The sequence below is a fragment of the Malaclemys terrapin genome, chromosome 4 (assembly GCF_027887155.1).
Source record: "Malaclemys terrapin pileata isolate rMalTer1 chromosome 4, rMalTer1.hap1, whole genome shotgun sequence".
Lineage (NCBI taxonomy): Eukaryota > Metazoa > Chordata > Testudines > Emydidae > Malaclemys > Malaclemys terrapin.
The window spans coordinates 81,052,567-81,070,811 of record NC_071508.1 but is presented as its reverse complement, the minus strand read 5'-3'; the positions used below and the strand labels follow the sequence as shown (position 1 = coordinate 81,070,811).

The following is an 18,245-nucleotide window of genomic DNA, read 5'->3' as shown; positions in this document are numbered from 1 at the left end:
TTTGTTTGTCTCTCTATTCAGAACAAGCAGAGCCACATGGAGGACGGACAGAGACATGGGCCTAATGAATGCCATAGGCCTGCAGCCCAGGAACCCCACCACCTCGGTGACATCACAGGGTACTCAGACCCTGGCTCCTCTGCTGCAGAATGCAGAGACTCAGACAGAGAGGGAGGTACAGGAGCCAGGGGCTGCCACCTCAGGAACTGGAGAAGGTAGGAGCTTGGGCAGTATCCTCTCTTTGACAGAGCTACCTTGTGTTTGCCAGCTGCATGGCAGGGAGTTCATACACACAGCGTTCTGGTGACCCATGAACCACTTGCGATGTCGATATTCCAGCATCTGTCTGCAAAGAGGCATCTCCAGCCTCTGAGTTATCCTCTGCAGTGAGGCCTTGCTGAGGTGGAACCAGGATCCAGGCCCTGATGGTTATAAGGTTCTCGTTTCCATTGAAGGTTGCTCTCCCTCGCTGAGCATAGCATTTCCCCTCTTCCTGGCCCTTGCTTGTCAGCTCTGAGCAATAGCTATGGCCTCTGCTTCAAAGTTCAGAAAGAAGCTTTCTCTAGAACATTGTTCCTGGTAAATAAGTTCCTCATGGTGCTGCTTCTGCAGACATCTCCCTGCTCCCTTCCCAGAATGGGAGACTGGACAGTGCAAAGATTTTTCACTCTTCCCTCCCCTGTCCGAGTCTAGCTAGGCTCCCTCTTACTCCAGTCTTCAAAAGCTGATTATACTTTCTGATGTCATCCTGTTGCCAGGGCCGGACACTGCAAACCCTCTTCTGCCATCGTATAATCACAGCTCCAAGAGTGTGCTTGTGTATCTGCCTTAGTTTGGGTTGCGCAGGGGCTGTGGTTGTATTAACTCCTCAGTGAGAGCCCAGCTGAACTGCTCAAGAACATCTCTGCCACTTCCCAGATAAGGGGGGGATGTGTTGGAGTGTGCGACAAAGCCAGGGATGGAAGCTTCCAAGGTGCAGTTCCCCCATGATGAAGAACATGCCTCAGAGCTCTTCCAAGTACCTCTAGTGTCAGGGCCAGCTTACCTGTTCCCAGCTTGTAGTTTGGGAACTCAGACTTGAGTCTAGCTTCTATAAGGAAAGTGGCAGTGTGATTCGGAGGAGGTGATTCTGAGTGCATTTATGTTCATGATGAAGTCTGGGCTACGGGAACAGGCTGTGTGAACTAGGGGACCGCATTGGGGGGGGGGGGAGGGCATTTTATTGTGACACCTGTTTATTCTGCAGCTGAGCTAACTGCCTGTTCTGTGGCCTGTGCCCCTAAACTGTTCCTGCTACTGTAGCCAGCAGTCAGTGTGTGAAATACAGATTTGCACTACTCTGGTCCTGACATTTCAGTTCAGAATCAATTAAGTGGGGAATGCCCTCCTGATCTGAGAGTGGCTTCCAGGCGACCTGTCTCAGTGGGATCAGAATTAACCTCTTGGGAGGCTTAGTGCAGTTGAGGGCATGTGAACCATGCTGGAAGCTACATGGGCTGGGCAGATGCCAGACTCATGGGAAGGATAATCCTTTTCCCTTCGCTGTACCTGGCGTGCTGCCTGAGAAAAGCAAGTGGAGGGAAAACTATTGATACACAGAAAAGTGAAAGTTGTTGGATGTGCAGGCTGTGGGACCCTCAGCACCTCAACATAGCGACTGGGGCTATGAGGCTGGTTTGGGTGTCACTTATCCTTGTTTCTCCATGAAACCAGTGCATTTCTCCAACCCTCCTCTCCCCTGCTACTGTTCCAGCTGAGGGCTTGATTTTGTTTCCATTTTTAAACAGCTCTTCAGTCTCCAGACACAGGGGCTGGTTTGTGACCAGCCCCTAACCAGTCTGGGAAGAGATTCTCTTCACTAGAGCCTTGGGCGCTAGAGACTGGACATACTGGAGAAGTCAGACATGCTAAGCTGGCTCAGTGGGGAGCATTGGAAAAGAATGCTGAGGTGGTGAGTGCAGGAGAAAGCTCACCATAGATATATATGTCTCTGTGCGTGGGAAAGGAGGCAGTTGAAGAGGGTTCTGGGAATCGCATCCTCTCACCAGTGATTCAAGCTGTCTATTTGCAGGTCCCTGTCAGGTGAACAGGTTGATTATAAGAGTCCATTTAGAAATTCTCTCATACTTTCATGTACACGAGCACCCGGGGCAGGCACAGTTCATCAATAAACTTAAAATAATGGCTGTGTTGAGAGCCTGAGCCCGTGAAATCTCCTCTTGTTCATGTGGCGGCCCCATCTTGCAATGCCAGCTCTCAGGGTACCACAGATCTGGCACTTCGAGAAGAGAGGAGAGCGTGAAAAATGCTTCCTGCTTTCCCCTCTGCCTTTTGCGGGATGGCAGCATGGCCTCGTGGACTTTATTGCTGGCTCAGTCACTGGCTCACCTTGGGCAAATCACTTCACCTGCAAAATGAACTAACTCGCCTACCTGCCAACGGGATTCTGAGGGAATAAATTTAATTGTTTGTAGCCTGGAAGGAGGCACTAGAGATGGGCAGAGTATTATTCTTTAAGATCAGAAGGGACCATTATGATCATCTAGTCTGACCTCCTGCACAACGCAGGCCACAGAATCTCACCCACCCACTCCTGTAACAAACCCCTAACCTATGCCTGAGTTATTGAAGTCCTCAAATCATGGTTTAAAGACCTCAACTCCTCTGGTCAGCATCTCCCACAAAGTCCGAAGTGTTCAGTCTCTCTGTCATCTTAGGTGAAAGATCACTTGGGGTTCTTTATAGTCCAGTAAACCTTTGAAAGGGATTCTTCTGAAGGTTACCCCCCCCCCCCCCCCCAAAGTAAAGATCATTCAAGCTGTGAGGAAGGTGATAAGGAATTTTCATGCTGGTTTCTTCCCCTGCTCATGTTTGCTAAAATGCAGATTGCAGGAACAGATCAATTTCCTCCCCCTACCATGATGCTGAGTAGTTATCCCCTCCCCTTGTTGGCTTGATGATCCTGTTTACCTTCTATATAAATTGCAGTGCTATTGTCTCTAAATGTATCTTGGAAGTACCTTTTAGGTGGCACTACCTTCGTTTAGGATGGGGTAATGTTAGCCCTGCCTGGCACACACAGTTTGTAATTTTGAATTTGTCCTCGGTACGTACCCGCAATAATATTAATTATCAGTATCAAGTATCAGAGGGGTAGCCGTGTTAGTCTGGATCTGTAAAAAGCAACAGAGAGTCCTGTGGCACCTTTAAGACTAACAGATGTATTGGAGCATAAACTTTCGTGGGTGAATACCCACTTCGTCAGGCACATGTGTCTGACGAAGTGGGTATTCACCCACGAAAGCTTATGCTCCAATACATCTGTTAGTCTTAAAGGTGCCACAGGTCTCTCTGTTGCCAATTATCAGTATGATACTCTTTCTATTGATATCTTACATGACACACAGAGGTTATGACATTAGTGAATTGCGGTACATTCACCTGATCAGGCCAGCTGAAACTCATTACCAAATACCAGTGAGCCCCTTTCCATCTGTCACTGGGGTGATGTTAGGATCACAGGGTTTGGATAGACGGGGTCCTTTGGCTCCTCTGTGACTGGCACCCCAGCCAATTAGCCAGCACAATTACAGCATCACTGGCCTACTTCTTCCAAGAACCAGTTAGCACTTTGCTCTAACATAGCCTGAGCCACTGGTAACCTCTGGAGTCTGCTCAGTGATTGTGTGAAATCAGCTGTTTTGTTGGTAACATTCCTTCCTTGATTTCACTTGTACCGTCCATGATTTCAAACAGTCTGTTTGTCCACAGGAAGCAGAGAACATTGCTAGCTTGTTTGTTGCCGCCTTTGGCAGCAGATTTAGATGTAGGTAATGCTGTGTTTTCTCTGAGCGGAAGCATCTTACGCTTTAGGGCTGCATCTGTGCTGAAGAGCCTGTGGTTGCTGTAGCAATGTCATGGCTCCATTTGTCCTGGAAATATTGGAAGCGCTGCTGTAGAGTGGCCGCCGGTTTTATCCCATTGTGTCATCTAACCCTGCCCAGAACAGGGTCAGGCTGTCATCAGCCAGTCCACCGTAATGCTCCCACCATGCCTGGCAACAGCGGGGCTGCACATTACACTGGGCTGTTTAGATGTCTTGCTGCCTTTTGGGTGGTTTTCTTGTTTTCTGCACCTGCCAGAATCTTCAACCATACTGAGTTCGATGCCCTTTTAAAAGGGAAACTGCATTGTCTAATAGTAAGCTCACAGGGCTAGGAACCAGGAACTCCTAACCATGAATCCCAGTGCTACCACTACCTCAGTATGTGACCTTGAGCATGTTGTTTAATCTGTCCGTAAAATGGGGATAAACTTCCCTATAGTACATCCCAGAGTGGGTTGGGAGGATTAATTTGTGTTTTTTGTATAGCACTCTGAAGATGTAAAACACTATATAAGGGCTTAGTATTATTATTGGAAGCACTCAGCAGGATGGCTGAAACAGATGCGAGTCTGGGCAGCACCAAGGGAAATGTTTAGTGACCAGCTTCATAATGAGACAGAAAAAAGCAAGTGTACATTGCAGCTCCTTTGGAAACAAGGGTGCGGCTTTCTGGACCACCTGCTGCCCCCTCTCCTGGTGTGGGGAATTCCATGTCATGGTGCTCTCCCAGATGTATACTTTCTGTGGCAAGAAATATGCAATGTAGCATCAGAAATCTAATTAAACTCTCTGTGTGTAAATACAGTCTCCTTCCCTCCCTGCTAAGCTCTGCAGAGCCTTTGCCTTTCTGATTGTCTTTGTGCTGGCTTTGGAAGAATGAATGTACAGGGAGTGAATTTATTAGAAGCAAATCCCTCTAGTGCACATGTTGCCTTTTCCATTAGTTAATCACTGCCTTGTGAACTGTCGCCTGTGAAGCATGCATAAGCCAGAGAGACCCAGGTTTGGGTGAAAGGCTGTGAGAAAGGCACTAAGAAATATTTGAAAGATGCTTTGACTCCTGAAAAATTTGTCTGTCTCCTGCTTCCTTTTAAATTGACAGATGTAGGAGTAATTCCGATTGGGCTCAAACACGGAGTCTTTATTAAACGTTGGTATTTACATTGCTCAGTTTCCCTGCAAATGGAGAGATGCAGTGGGGAGGGTCTTGCTTGCCTAAGGACCAAATTAAATCTCCTTAGAAACAAGGAGGACCTCCCAACACACCGACCTTTAGGAAACGTGATTTCTAATCCAGACCATGTCAGAAATGACATGAGTTTGATGCGTTCCAGCTTAGTCCCTAATTGACATTTGTACAGATCACTGAATCAACACAATTTGTTTATCAGGAGAAGCCCAGGACTGAAATATTAAAGGAGAGGTGCTACGGGTTGAGCTTGAGAAGTGTTGGCAGAGCTGGGTGAGGGAAGCGTGTGCAACAGTCTGCCTGCCCTATCCCTGTCCTTAACAATATAGATCTGTCCCTCTGTCTTCTGATCACTACATGAACTTCAAACCAAACAAACCCCTGATGGGAGACTGGTGAGTGGCGTTTATCATCCCAACTCCCAGCATCTGCCTGTGTTTAGGGGGTTGTAATGCAGACACTTTACTATCCACTGAGCAGATAAATGCAGTATGAGCGCATAGTATCCTAAAAATGAGAAGATCTTAGTAGGTCATCTTGTCCCTCTTTTGGGAGACCAGAGCAGGATGACTATCCTCATGCATGTGCAGCTTCTGGTCTCTCTGATTTGATTGTAATCAGTCCAGCCTGTTTTACAGCCCAGTACAAATAGCTCTATCACCTGGGCCCTTAGAGATGTTGTTTCTCTAACTTAATGAACTGGATGCTCACAAGTGGAAAGAGGTTCTAAAAATAAAGCCAGGAAATTGCACTGGGCTAGTATGCTGAGCTCTCAAGCTGCAGGTAGCGAGGAGACGTCGCATATGCCTGAAACATTCCAGCAGGATCCTGGAGTAAGTGAAGCACCCTGTAAAGACCTTAGGAGTGCTCGCTGAGCGCACATACATCTAAGGCCATGTCTAGCACTGAGGCTATGTCACTGTAGTACCATAGTCAGATGTGGTGGTGTGAATTCAGTTACTGTTCAGTTAAGAGATCCTCTGATGAAAAGGACTAGCTAGAGAGGATAGATTGTTTGAGTGGCATATACCATCGGATCCTTTGTGGTTCCCTGTCAATTTCCCTTCCCTCCAGAGGTCAAACCATGGATGAGAAATGGTGGTGGTACACGCAGATCTTCCCACCAAATAAATTCCACCTGTGTGTCTCATTTTGGCGATTCACTGCTGAGTAGTTCATGCTAATGATCAAAAGGACTGTGCCTGCTCTCGGAGCTCCCTGAGTTTAGTTACCATTCAGTGGGGGTTGAATGTGGCCATGGGCCCTGCTAGAGTCAATTAATAGATTCTAAGACGAGACAGGACCATTATGATCATCTGGTCTGACCTCCTGTATAGCACTGGCCACAGAACTTTCCAAAATATTCCCTAGAGTAGAGCTTTTTGAAAACCTTCCAATATTAATTTACATCTTTGGGCTTGTGGAAAAATAAGTGGCGGTATCCTGTATGGTACCAAAATGAGACGTCCCTCACAATAAATTGTGCAGAACTGACCCTCCTGTTCCTTTCTGACATGAGGTGTGCAATAGGTAACAATGTTGACATTGGAATTATCCTTGAGCATCTAAGTTAAGGGGCAGTTCACACCTCTGAGCTATTGTTCCATGTTCTCGGCAGACTCATTTAATAGATTTCTCTCTATCATTTACGCTTGGTTCCCATTGTTGAGGCTCACAACCATAACAGCTAAAGACTGACTTTCTTTTAAAAAGGGGTGTTGAGATTTTGGAGAACAAAATAACACCTGGAGGGAGGTGCCAGTATGCCATACTGCCACAAATCAGCCCAATCCAAGCCCTGCTGCCCATTGGGTCCATGCTAATCATGTGTTATGTTGCCATCCCTGCACCCGGGAAGATAAATGTCACACCTTTGTATGTCCTATGGAAAGTGCTTTACATCCTCTGCTAGCTATAAAATTCCTGCCTGCTGTCTCTTGGCTCTACTGGAGTCATTATACATTCCCAGTTTGTAGTCTTGCTACTCCAAACAAAATTCTCCTCTTCCTAGAGCAGCCTGGCAGAGGACATCTGAGTTGGTTTCCAACCACTGGGGAGGATGATTCTGCCATACTCACTAATATGATATTGGGGCCAGCTGCACAGACTGGTGGAATCCCCTACTCTTTGGGATAAGTAGCCATAAGTTCTGCCTATGGCTTTGCATTTGTTTTGGAATAGGAATCTTTTGGACCCTTGGGAAGTGCCTTATAACTTAAATGCTATGGGCAGCTCCATTTAATGTTTGCATTCCTTGAAGGAATTCCAACCAGCTGGCTTTGGGCTATTTGCTGGGTTCAGTGATCCTGTTCTGTGCCTGACAGAGTGGAGCTGGTTTATCCCTATCCCAGGTGAATGGCAAAGCAGTTCAGGTGTTTCAAGGTTAGTTTCTGCTGCGAGATGAATTCTGACATCGGAGCAACCCAGGTGGAAGATGAGCAGCTGTTCCTTCTCTCTGCGATACGTCCACATTCACATTCCACTCAATACCCTCACTTGCAGAGCTGGCTGCCTGCTAATCTGAATTCTCTGCCTCTGGTGTGATGTGGGGTATTGGCTGCTTTCCTGGCCCACAAAGAATTGCCATTGTCTCCTGGCCTAGACCATGTTGCTGCAATGTGAGCATTACCTAAAGCCATCTGCTGTGCCAGTTGTCCCAGTATTCTGAGGAGAGCTGTTAGTAAAGAGGACTGTGTTCTGCAAGGAAGGACTTGGGATCATGCAGAGACTTTTCTCAGGAGCTGCTTAGCACTGTGGAAAATTCACCAGCAATCAAGAAAGTGGTGCCCTGGGGACAATGTTCCCAAGACCTAGTGCAGCAGAGACCATTTCAGAAAGACTCACCTTTGGGGAGTCACAGGGTCGTGCCCCATCCAGAAACAAAAGGGAGTATGTTACTTGTGCGTGTCATACTAGTATCCCTGAGAAATCTGCATTCTGCTGAGCAGGCTGACTCGGCCTTCCTAAGAAAGGCAATGTAGGGCCAGCTGGGTGAGGCAGACTGCCCTCTGTGCAGTGTGTGTGAGGGCCTTTGCAGGGTCCAGGAGGGCCCAATGCATTTGTTGAGCTTTAAAGGTGAGGAGAGAGCAAACAGCCTCTTAATGCAAAAGTGGAATGAACTGTCACTTAAGTCGTTCCTCTTATACTAGCTCTCTGCTAACGCTGAGCACCAGCCAAAACCCCAGTGGAGCCTGAAAGAGTTGGAAGATGTAGTGAGACACCCAGTCACCAGCCCAGCTTTCCCTCCCTCCTGTCCTGATCTTCTCCAATTGATGGGACAGACTGTGAGAGACACTGTCTCTGCTGCCTAGTAGCTGAGGCAATTGCTATACATTTGAGAGGAGGGGGAAAGAAAAGTAACAAGCTGGACCAAGGAAAGAGCAAGCCGCGCTGCCCAGGTGTATGTGGGTAAGGGACTGGAGTGACCAAGCCAGTTGGTGCAGCAATGATATTGCAGGCCTGTCCCCACTGGCCTTTTTTTTTTTTTTTTTTTTTTTAGAAGCTCTAGCGCTCATTTCTCTGCATTTTCGGGTTTCTTAATATGATTGCTCCTGACATGATAAATTGCTGAGCAGCAGGGCCTGCTGTTGTGGAATCAGCATTTGTTCTCTGAGCAGACAACTGCCTCAAACCCTGGAATTCCACTCCAGCTGTAGCTTAGTAAAGCACGTGATCTGAATTGGGGGGGGGGGGGGAGAGTTAAGGGTGGTAGGCATGATCTGCCTGAAGGCTGGCTGCGGGGAGTGCTCATATTCAGCACATGCTGTTTACGTCTGAGTGTGTCAGAGGCAGGAGTAGCAGCTGACGTAGGTGCCGACTCCATGGGTGCTCCAGCTCCAGAGCACCCATGGGAAAAAAAAATAATAGGTGCTCAGCATTCACCTGTGGGCCCCACTGATCTGCTGCTCCCCCTCCCACCCAGCGCCTCCTGCCCGCCACTGATCAGCAGAAGAGGGAGGAGTGGGAGCAGGAACAGATGAGGTGGGGTCTTGGGGGAGGGGATGGAATTGGGGGCAGGGCCTGGGGCGGAGCAGGGGTCAAGCACTCCCGGGGAAATCAGAAAGTTGGTGCCTGTGCCAGCTGACAATCTTGGCTGACTTGTAGCCCCAGGGTGTGCATGGGCGGGGGGAAATACCAGGTATTTTCAGCCTCTAAAGTTAGGAACTGGTTTGCATGCCCCTAGCCAATACTGTGAGCTCTGGATTTCTAATACTTTCTATTTCCAGCATTGCCAGATACTTAGTAACAAAAGACTTATTCACATGCAGTGGTGTGGTCTGAATTGTGATCAGTATGCGCCTGATATTCTTACCAAAGCCATTCAGTCTCTGTCTAGCAGAGGATGAGACGCTGACCGAAGCTATACCTCTAAAAGGTGGGAGTATTGCCCAGAGAAGAGGGAAATGTCTGGAGGAACTTGCTTGCTCAATGAATGTCCTCCCTTTACCGTTTGCCCCAGGCAGCTAGGTAGATGCTGTGGGAATGGCCACCAAGAGCTGAACATAGACTCTCATGTCTTGGTGGTGGTTAGAAGAAACTTTCTTCACTTGGGATTTAATCTTTCTTGAAGATACCCTCTGCACTGTGGTGACCTGCACCCATGCAGTCTAGGCTAGATTAGTGCAATGCACTTTACATGTGGCTGCCCTTGAAAAGTAATTGTAGACAGCAGCATGACTGCTGTGAGGGTTAGACTTGTCAGCTGCACTTTGCTTTGGCTGCTGCTGGTCCCAAGAGTATGCAGTGTGACCAGTCATTAGGTAGAATATCCTCCTGTCCTGCAGCAGCTGAGGGGCCATGTCTGCTGCCCTGTATAGGGTCCTGTCAGGATGGGAGGAAAGACCTTCTCTCCTGAGGGCCTGCATCTTTGCCTTATATACACTAGTGCTCCATGTACCCTCTGAGGAGGCAATGTTGTGTTTTCATTGCCTCTTTAGTGGTGGAGGGGCTGGTTTATTGGGGGCTCCTTATAGTAACTGTTCTGGGATCTTGGTCACTGTGCCAGACTGGTGCTAAGAGTCTCATTTTCAGTTGGGCTGATGTTGTTTAGCTCTCAGAGGCCTTTGGCCATACCACCTCAAAAGTAAAAACATGTAATTCTCTCTACCAAAATAAACTCTGCCCCAAAATGTTCTGCCCTTTTCAAGCACCACCTTCTTCCCATGATCCTGGAGAGCATTCCCTAGACCAGTGGTTTTCAACCTGTGGTTTGCGGACCCCTGGGGGGGTCCCCAGACTATGTTTAAGGGATCCGCAAAAGATTGTCATTGCTATGAACAATGGTTTTCAACCTGTGGTTTGTGGACCCCTGGGGATCTGCAGACTGTCTAAGATTTCCAAAGGGCTCTTTAACTCTATTCAAAATCTTTTAGGGGTCTGCAAATGAAAAAAGGTTGAAAACCATTGCCCTAGGCAGATGGTGGCTGTTACCATCCAAACCAATCCATGGGATTTCAGAACTTCACCATCCATACCCCCAAAATTCAAACAGTCATTCTGCAGCAATAAGATGTGGGTCCCTCCCACAACCTGCCCTGGGGCTCTCCTGGCTTTGACTTGCCTCCAGAAAGGAAGAGTTCAGAGCTGCTAACCACCTGGTTCAGCTTCGCCCACAACCTAGTATTTCGTTTCTGTGGCTAGTGTGCTCCTGTATGATTCCTGTCCGCGTGTGTGTCTCACTTCTCCTGTTATTCCCCAGCCAATGCAGGAAGAGAGGTTAATGCGTAGCTGAAATAACCAGCATCTCTGACCCGTGAGACTGGGATTCCATTGTTAGGTTCTTTCTGGTGACGTTCTGCCCAGCAAGCTCAAGCCTCGGCATTGTTCTCCCCTCCGTCTCTCCCACATTGATGCTGTCTCTAATTCCTGCCCTTCTTCCTACGCGGCAACTTCAAAAGCACTTCTGCATCTCTGTCCCTCTGGCTAAAACCCTTGATGGGTCCTTGATTCTTGTGACTGCCTCCTCTCTGGCCTCCTAGATGTTCCCTGGAATGCTGCCATAAAGATCCTCTTCCCTGCCGCTGCTCTTACCACATCTGGCCCTGCTAGTCTCAACACTAGTTCCCATCCGCCATGTATCATACGCAGGCTCCTCCTCCTTCTCTTCATAGCCCTGCACAGCCTGTCTGCCAGGAGCAGTGTCAGTTTTGCCCTCTAGTTCAGTATTTTGTTGGTTTTTAAACACCCCCCACACACACTCCCTATAGTCTTGCTCATATTTGTGTTCTTTCCCCTGGTGCCAGAGAAGCTGGTTCCTTTCTCCTCTGTTCTAATCAGTGCAGAGCTGGGAGTGAAATTTATCTCTTTAATAAGAATCAGGTAGGCTACTGCATCCCTCTCTGGAATGATTCTAACACATTCCAGTGAATCAGAACCTTTCCCTGCACAGTCTGGATGAGGTTTACTGCTAATGGAGTAAGTGGATATGGGGCCAGACCTGTCTGCACTGGTGACTTGTTCCTCCTCTTGCTAGGCTTTATTTCTTGTAGTATTTTTTTCTCCATAGAGCCTATGCTTAGACTCTTGAGTCTTCTCCCCTGTGGTGATGTGCAGGCCCCGACCTTGCTTTGTGGTTGCTCTGTGCACACAGCAATGGATCACTATCCATTCCAACCCTGGCCTCTCCCTCTGATTGGAGGGGCGAGGGGACCCCCCCTCTGGGAGATTCTTGGTGGGGTAAGGGAGGAAGGGCATTGGAGGTGAGTTCTTAGCCCCTCTCGCCACATGGCAAAGTGTTTGGTTTACTGCAGTGCATGCTGAGCTGTGCTCTTCCCCTCAGGGCCCTGGGGACTCACTGACCTTTCTCATAGCTGGGAAGAAACTCTCTGTCTCTCTGACCTTTTCATTCCACACCTGCATGGCTTGATAAGAGCTTCCTCCCGGACTCTGCTGTGTGTCTCAGGGATGCTGTTTCGCTTTCCTAGCGCCTGAGGGAGCCCAGGATGGGTGTGAACTTGTGCTAGAGAGGGGTCTCCAGGACTCTTATTAATCTTTGCCGCAGTCTGGGACCGGTCCCGTTGCCTCTCTTTCATTTGGAAACTGCTCCTGTGCTGCAGCTAGTGCAGAATGCAGCCGCTCGAGGGGGAGGCTGTGCTGTGCTTAGCAGCCTCTTGCCCATCAGACGTGCTGCACAATCTGTCTTTTGGTCTACGTGGCCTTAAGAGTGGGTGGGGTCTGCCGGGGGGGCCTGTCTGCTGGCTTGGGACCTATCGCGGCCTGTGAGCTTGGGGCTGGTGCACTGACCCTCAGGCAACAGGGCCTGCCACTTTGGGATATTTTCTAGATTAGGTGGAGCACATCAGGGGAGTTCGACTCTCAGTGCTCTGGGGGTGGTGACTGCTCCCCTCCCTCGTGTAGCGGGTGGAGAGGAGTAGCATGTGCAGAGTGTGGGTTATTGAGGATGGTTTGTCACTTTGGTTGTGTGGTATTGGCTGTTTTCTGTGGGAGAGCCTGGCTTTAGTGGTGTGTAGATACCATGGACACACTCACCTGTGGCTGTCTGAGGAGCTTTACCTCAAGTGTCCCATCCTCAGGGCCCTTTAGACAGGACAACATTACCCATCCCTGATGCTGGCTGGCAGGGATTGTTCAGTCCTCTGTCCTATGGGCTGGCAGCTTTGGAGGCCTGTGGCTTGGGCAGATGTTCTTCTCTGTGGGATGTGGGATGTCAAAGTTGAATTTCTCGTTTGGCACTTTAATAAAAGTTAAACAAAATACAGTAAAACTCCAGGGTCTGTATGGAGCAAACCCTGCACATCTGAAGAGGAGCTAGCGTGTCTTGTTGCTGAGCTGTCCTAGTCCATGTGCACCATGCTGCATCTGACCATTCTGCTTCCTCCGTTCTGGCTGGCCAGCATGGTTTTCTTTGTCCCATAGTTCTTGTCTCTTGTGCACTCAGGCCACTTCTTATGTTCTCTCCTCCAGGTGAAGGTCCAGAATATGGGGCCAGTGGAGACGATGCCCTCAGCAGGATCCAGAGGCTGATGGCTGAGGGTGGCATGACTGCTGTGGTCCAGCGGGAGCAGAGCACCACTATGGCATCCATGGGCGGCTTCGGCAACAACATCATTGTGAGTCACCGGATTCACCGCAGCTCTCAGACTGGTGTGGAATCCATGGGAGCTGATGGTGCCTTGATGCAGCAGTCCACCTCGCGCGAGCTGGCAGCTGAGCTGGAGGGACGGATCCTTTCGGAGTCTATGCAGTTGGCAGAGCAAGGCCAGAGCCCGCAGACAGCTCCTGGCAGGAGTGAAGGACAAGGAGCCGATGGACTGGATCTGCCAGAGCAGTCCCAATCCTCTATGGACACTGAGGGACCAATTGAATACAGTGACCTAACCAATAATAACCATCTTCCTGACAATACCAACTACTATAGTAACGACAGCACCAGTGGGGAGTCGCGGAACAGGTAGAGATGAATTGTGTCTTGGTGCTACCCTTGTACTGCTAAGCAGAGACCTGTACCTCACAGTTGATCAGGAGCTGGAAGAGTGGGGGTATTGTGGCTCTGACAGGATAATGGTAATTGAGAAGGGGGCCGAAGTGGAAGGGAAGCCACCAAATCTATAGGGACCCCAGGCAGAAGAAGCTTTATTTGGTCTTAGCTTCCAGCACCCATGCTCCTGCACAGTTTCTATGAGAACATTAATGATCCCTTACAATGCTCTTCTGAGCCTTGTGTAAATATCCCAGATTACTGGGAATCCCTGGGCTTAGCCCTAACCCTGGAGTGCTCTAAATGTTACCATTCCTAACATGAGTGTTTTCCCACTGCTTGCCACCAGCCCCAAGGATTGAGCAGAAGAACGAATATCAGGGAAGGGGGCCTGCGGTGTCCTCCAGAGACAGGCAACTCTATTGGGCATATCCTGGATTTGATGCCCCAGCTCTGCCAGTGGAGTGGAGGAGTCTTCCAGGCCAGAGTCCCACTCCATGGGATGGCCCTAGTGCCCCTTGGGAAGGGTGCAGCATTTTGGAGACTAGAGAGAACATTATTCCTGTCCAGTCTGCGATCTTCCTGGGGCAGAGCTGGAGTAGAAAGAGCCAGGCTTAAGCTTCACCATCCTTTATATACCCAGGAGCCTCTCAGAAGTGAAGACCTTTTCTTTGAATGTCAGCTTAGCACCGAGCTGCTATCGATGGGGAGAGAGAATGGGGGCAAATGCAGGGGGTGGGAGTGAGGTGGGTGTGGCTCCCCCAGTAAGGATGCAGTTAGCACAAGGATACTCCAATATTTTCACACCCTCAGCTGTGCCAATATTCACGTGAATGAGCCATTTTGGCAAAGTCTGCCAGTATCATGACACCATTGGCTGGCTGCATTTCTCTTGGGGCGGGGAGGGGGTGACTTTCCAGCTCCAGGTCAGGGCATGAGGTATGGGTCTGTGACGTAAGGTGTTGCATGTGAAATCTTGACCTTGTACATGTAGTTTCTAGTGGAGAAATCAAGGCTCTGATAATATTTTGTTTTTAGTCTAAAATGTGATTTTCCTTTTCGTTTGTAACTCTCCATCCCAGCAAGCTTGTGGCAGGAGGGTAGGGGGAGAGTCTGAGTGCTAACGAGGGAAACACCAAAGATCAACGTCATTAAAATATGACAAACCCTTCTCTGGCCTGCTGTCTTCTCTTGTGTGCTGGGGGGAGTGTGTGTTTGTGTGCTTGGCCCTGCCATAGCGCCTGCAGCCAGGGAGCTCCAGGCGCTTCATAAACAACCTCTCGTTCTCTCAACCCCACAAGGGTAGAATCACCTCTGTGACAAGTCACTGGCAGAACTGGGAATAGAGCTCAGGAGTCCTGCTTCCAAGTGCCGTGCTCTAACATTGCACAGCTGGGTACATTCCTCCCTGCTTTTCCCCTCGCTCTCCCCGTCACTGCCTAAGGCAAGGGGAAAGTAGTTGAATCCCACTATATTGCACTAAAACAATAGGGACACAGCTGTCTACTCCAAGAGAGCCAGGAAATGTCCTTCCTGTCCAGTCCCCTACCCCAAGAGAGCCAGGAGACATCTGCCTGCCTGCTTCCTGGGGAGGAGAGGAGAGGTGGCCATGGGCCTGCTTCAGAGAGGAGATTGTGCACTTAAACCCATGGGGGCTAGGTGTGATAACCACCCTGGTGTGAAGTGCACTTCCCCCACTGTGTCTGAGTTATTGTCACCCAGCACCTGCCTGGCCCATCTCAACACTTCGAGAGCATCCCAATAAATAAGGCCATCATTAAGCAGCACTCAAGCTCTCAGTCAGAAGAGTCTGTTAAAGAACATTAAGCAAATCTTCCCTTAAATCACAGCCTGGAAATGAACCTTAAATCAAATCAGCCACTGCCAGGCCTCATCACAGGGTGTTAATGAGGCTCTAAAACCTGCCCTGTGCAAGTCCCATCTCTGAGCTGACAGGGCCTGATAATGGGATTCCCTTCTGTGGAGATGATGGCTTCCAGGGCCAGCTCAAGCTTTTTTGCCGCCACAAGCAAAAAATAAAAAAACACGGCAGCCGCAGGGAGCGCATGGAGGGCGGTCAAGGCGGCTCGCAGGGGGGTGAAGGGCGGCGCCCACCCGCTCCCTCTGCCCTTGGGCAGCCAGGCGCTGCAGCCCGCTCGCAGCCAGGCGAGAGGGCTCCCCCCTCTAGCCTTGAGGTGACTCTCCAGGCCGGGCAGGCAGAGCTCCCGGGGGCTGCAGGAGGTGCTGACTCAGCCGCTCCTTTAAAGGTGGCTCGGCCGGGCTGGGCTCAGAGTGGCGCGGGAGGCGGAGGCCGATGCGGGCAGCGAGGAGTGGCGCGTCCCGGGGAGCCCGGCGGCACGGTGAGCGGCGGGGATTGCTAGCTCCTGCCCCCCCCGGGCCAGGGTCCGTGCCTCTGCAAGGCTGGGCTGGGACTGGCGGAGTGCGGGGAGCCGGCTGGGAGCTCCGGAGCTAAAGACCGGGCTGCCAAAGCGCAAAAAAAAAAAAAAACAACCACGTCAGGGCAGCCGGAATGTGCTACCCCAAGATTGGCCGGAATGCCGCCCCTTACAATGTGCCGCCCCAGGCACGTGCTTTCTCGTCTGGTGCCTGGAGCTGGGCCTGATGGCTTCACACATCCTGCCTGCGTCTGTGCAGGCTCAATGGGCATGCGCTGATACCCTGAGCTAGAGGGGCTATGTTCCTGCTATGCCAGAGTCTGCACTGGATATTCCCAGTGCTTGTGGGTCCGATTACTGCTCCCCTTGGAAATAAAAAGGAGCAGAGCCTGCAGAAAGGTGCCAATGCACCAGACTGGCCTCTCCCCACCCTTCTCCAGGTCTGCCTCCCAGAAGAGCCTCTAGGCACATTCTTGCTAGATGAATGCCTTGCAGAGTGCTTACATCCTTCCCTACAGCCCGTGGCCAGACAGACTTGGGGGAGAGCCTCATCGGGACAGAGAAATGGTTGCTTGGGATGCCCTTTCTGCAGTGGTGCCTGGTTCATGAGGGCCCAATTTGTTCATGTACCCTGCAGCAGTTGAGCTAGGCCACTTTGCTGCAGCTGTGAATGGACATGAAGCATCTTAGTCAGCTATTCTGGGCACGCTTCCTCAACCCCTACATTAAGGTCTTGCTCCTGCTGAAGTTGATGGGTAGAACTCCCATGAGCTCCGGTGGGAACAGGAGCAAGCCCTAATGTCTCAGATCAGTCTGAACTCACTTTCTCTCCTGTATGGAAGTAGATCTTCATTTGGAGAAGGTTCAAGTGAAGCCTTCCTAGAGGTGCCGAGGACTGAGAAGAAGGCTCTTCTCCACTTCTCTCTCAAGTCTGTTTGGCAAATAGCTCTGTGCAGAGGCTGAGATCGCAGTTGCAGTTGATTTATTTACAAATGCTTGGAGGGAAGGTGGCGGGGGAAGATGGACAAACCAATTCTCCAGACCACAGCCTGCTGAACCCTTGCTTACTCTTCTTCAGAAGCTTTGCTGGGAATAGAAGTCAGGCTGCTGCTGGGAAACCTGGTTCTAGGGGTGAAAGCCTGGCAGGTGCTCTTTGGTGCAAGAAGTTGGTGAGCTTGAGCCTGCAGAGGCAGCAGCAGTTTACTGTAGCTGCTGCAGGCAAAGAATCTGCACAACTCAACAGCCCACTCCTTAGAATAGGCCCAGAGTCCCTGGTGGAGCAGAGTGAGGGGAGGATTATCTGGATTGCCAGCGGGAGCCCAGCACTCAGGAGGGAAAAGGTGAGTAGAAACTCTCCTGCTCAGGTTGTCTCCCTCCAGCTCCCTGGCCCTTGGCACTGACAGCCACCCCTTCTCCGGTCCCTGCAGATGTACTGTTTCGCCCACACCCCCAATCCCTTAGGACAGGTACTAGCTCTCTTAGGATGTCAGTCAGGGAAGAGAGGGCCAACAGCTTTCTCCTCACATTAAGCTTTGAACAGAGGCTGTGTTAACAAGTCCTGTGCTCTCAAGGCTGGGGACCCCAGCAAATCTCAGGGCAGCTATGGCTGCTGTTCCCACTCCATCCCTTATGCTTGCACTGATCTAGGGCAGTATGACTGGTGAGATCTTAGCCAATGGGGAAAGAGTGAGAGCCTCCTTTCCTTGAGTTTCTTACAAGTGAGCTACAGAAAGCCTTGGAAAGGTATGCTGTAGGGGACAATCCTACACTGAGGGTGATGTGGGTGTGAAGATGGATTAAATGAGACCTATTAGGGTTTTTCCGTCTCTTGATAGCATCATGGCAGAGCCATTCTTCTGGTGAGGGCCTGCAGCCAGTGCTAGGGCTGGTTCCCTTCAGTGCTGCACCAGCCTTGCTTCTCTGGCAGTTTTAAGAAGGGCACCTCTCGCAAGCACCCTGCTCTGAAAGGAGAAAACACCCCAGTCTGAAGCAAACACTCTTCCAGGAGTGAGGGCGAGGCAGCCCCTCGTACCCGCAACCCCAGCATGTCAACAAGAGCTGCCTTAGGAAGCCGTGCCATGGCCACACGCCGTTCCCTGGCCCCGTTCAGATGGGGAAATGGGAGCGTCTGTTTCTTGGGAACAAGAAATAAGCTGAGAATTCAAGGCTTTTCTTGGCTCTCTAACCCATCAGACACCTTTAAAGGAGCTAACAGAAGTGTGGAGAAAGGAGAGCCTGGTGGATAGAATTTATTTAACTTACAAAAGGCTTTTGATAAAGTCCCTCACAAGAGGCTGTTAAGGAAACATAGTCACCTCAAGGGTGAGAGGTAAAGTT

General features: G+C 50.1%; 1 protein-coding gene across 2 annotated transcripts in view; it reads left to right on the top strand.

Annotated features, from left to right (window-relative positions):
* The window catches only part of AMBRA1 (autophagy and beclin 1 regulator 1), a 196,217-nt gene extending 181,534 nt beyond the window's left edge, over positions 1-14,683 (top strand). For both annotated transcript variants that reach the window (XM_054026730.1, XM_054026728.1), the window contains exons 17-18: positions 22-215; positions 12,999-14,683. In XM_054026730.1, the coding sequence (XP_053882705.1) occupies positions 22-215; positions 12,999-13,489 (685 nt within the window). In that variant the 3' untranslated portion in view covers positions 13,490-14,683. The remainder of the gene's footprint in view (positions 1-21; positions 216-12,998) is intronic.
* Positions 14,684-18,245: the final 3,562 nt, after the last annotated feature.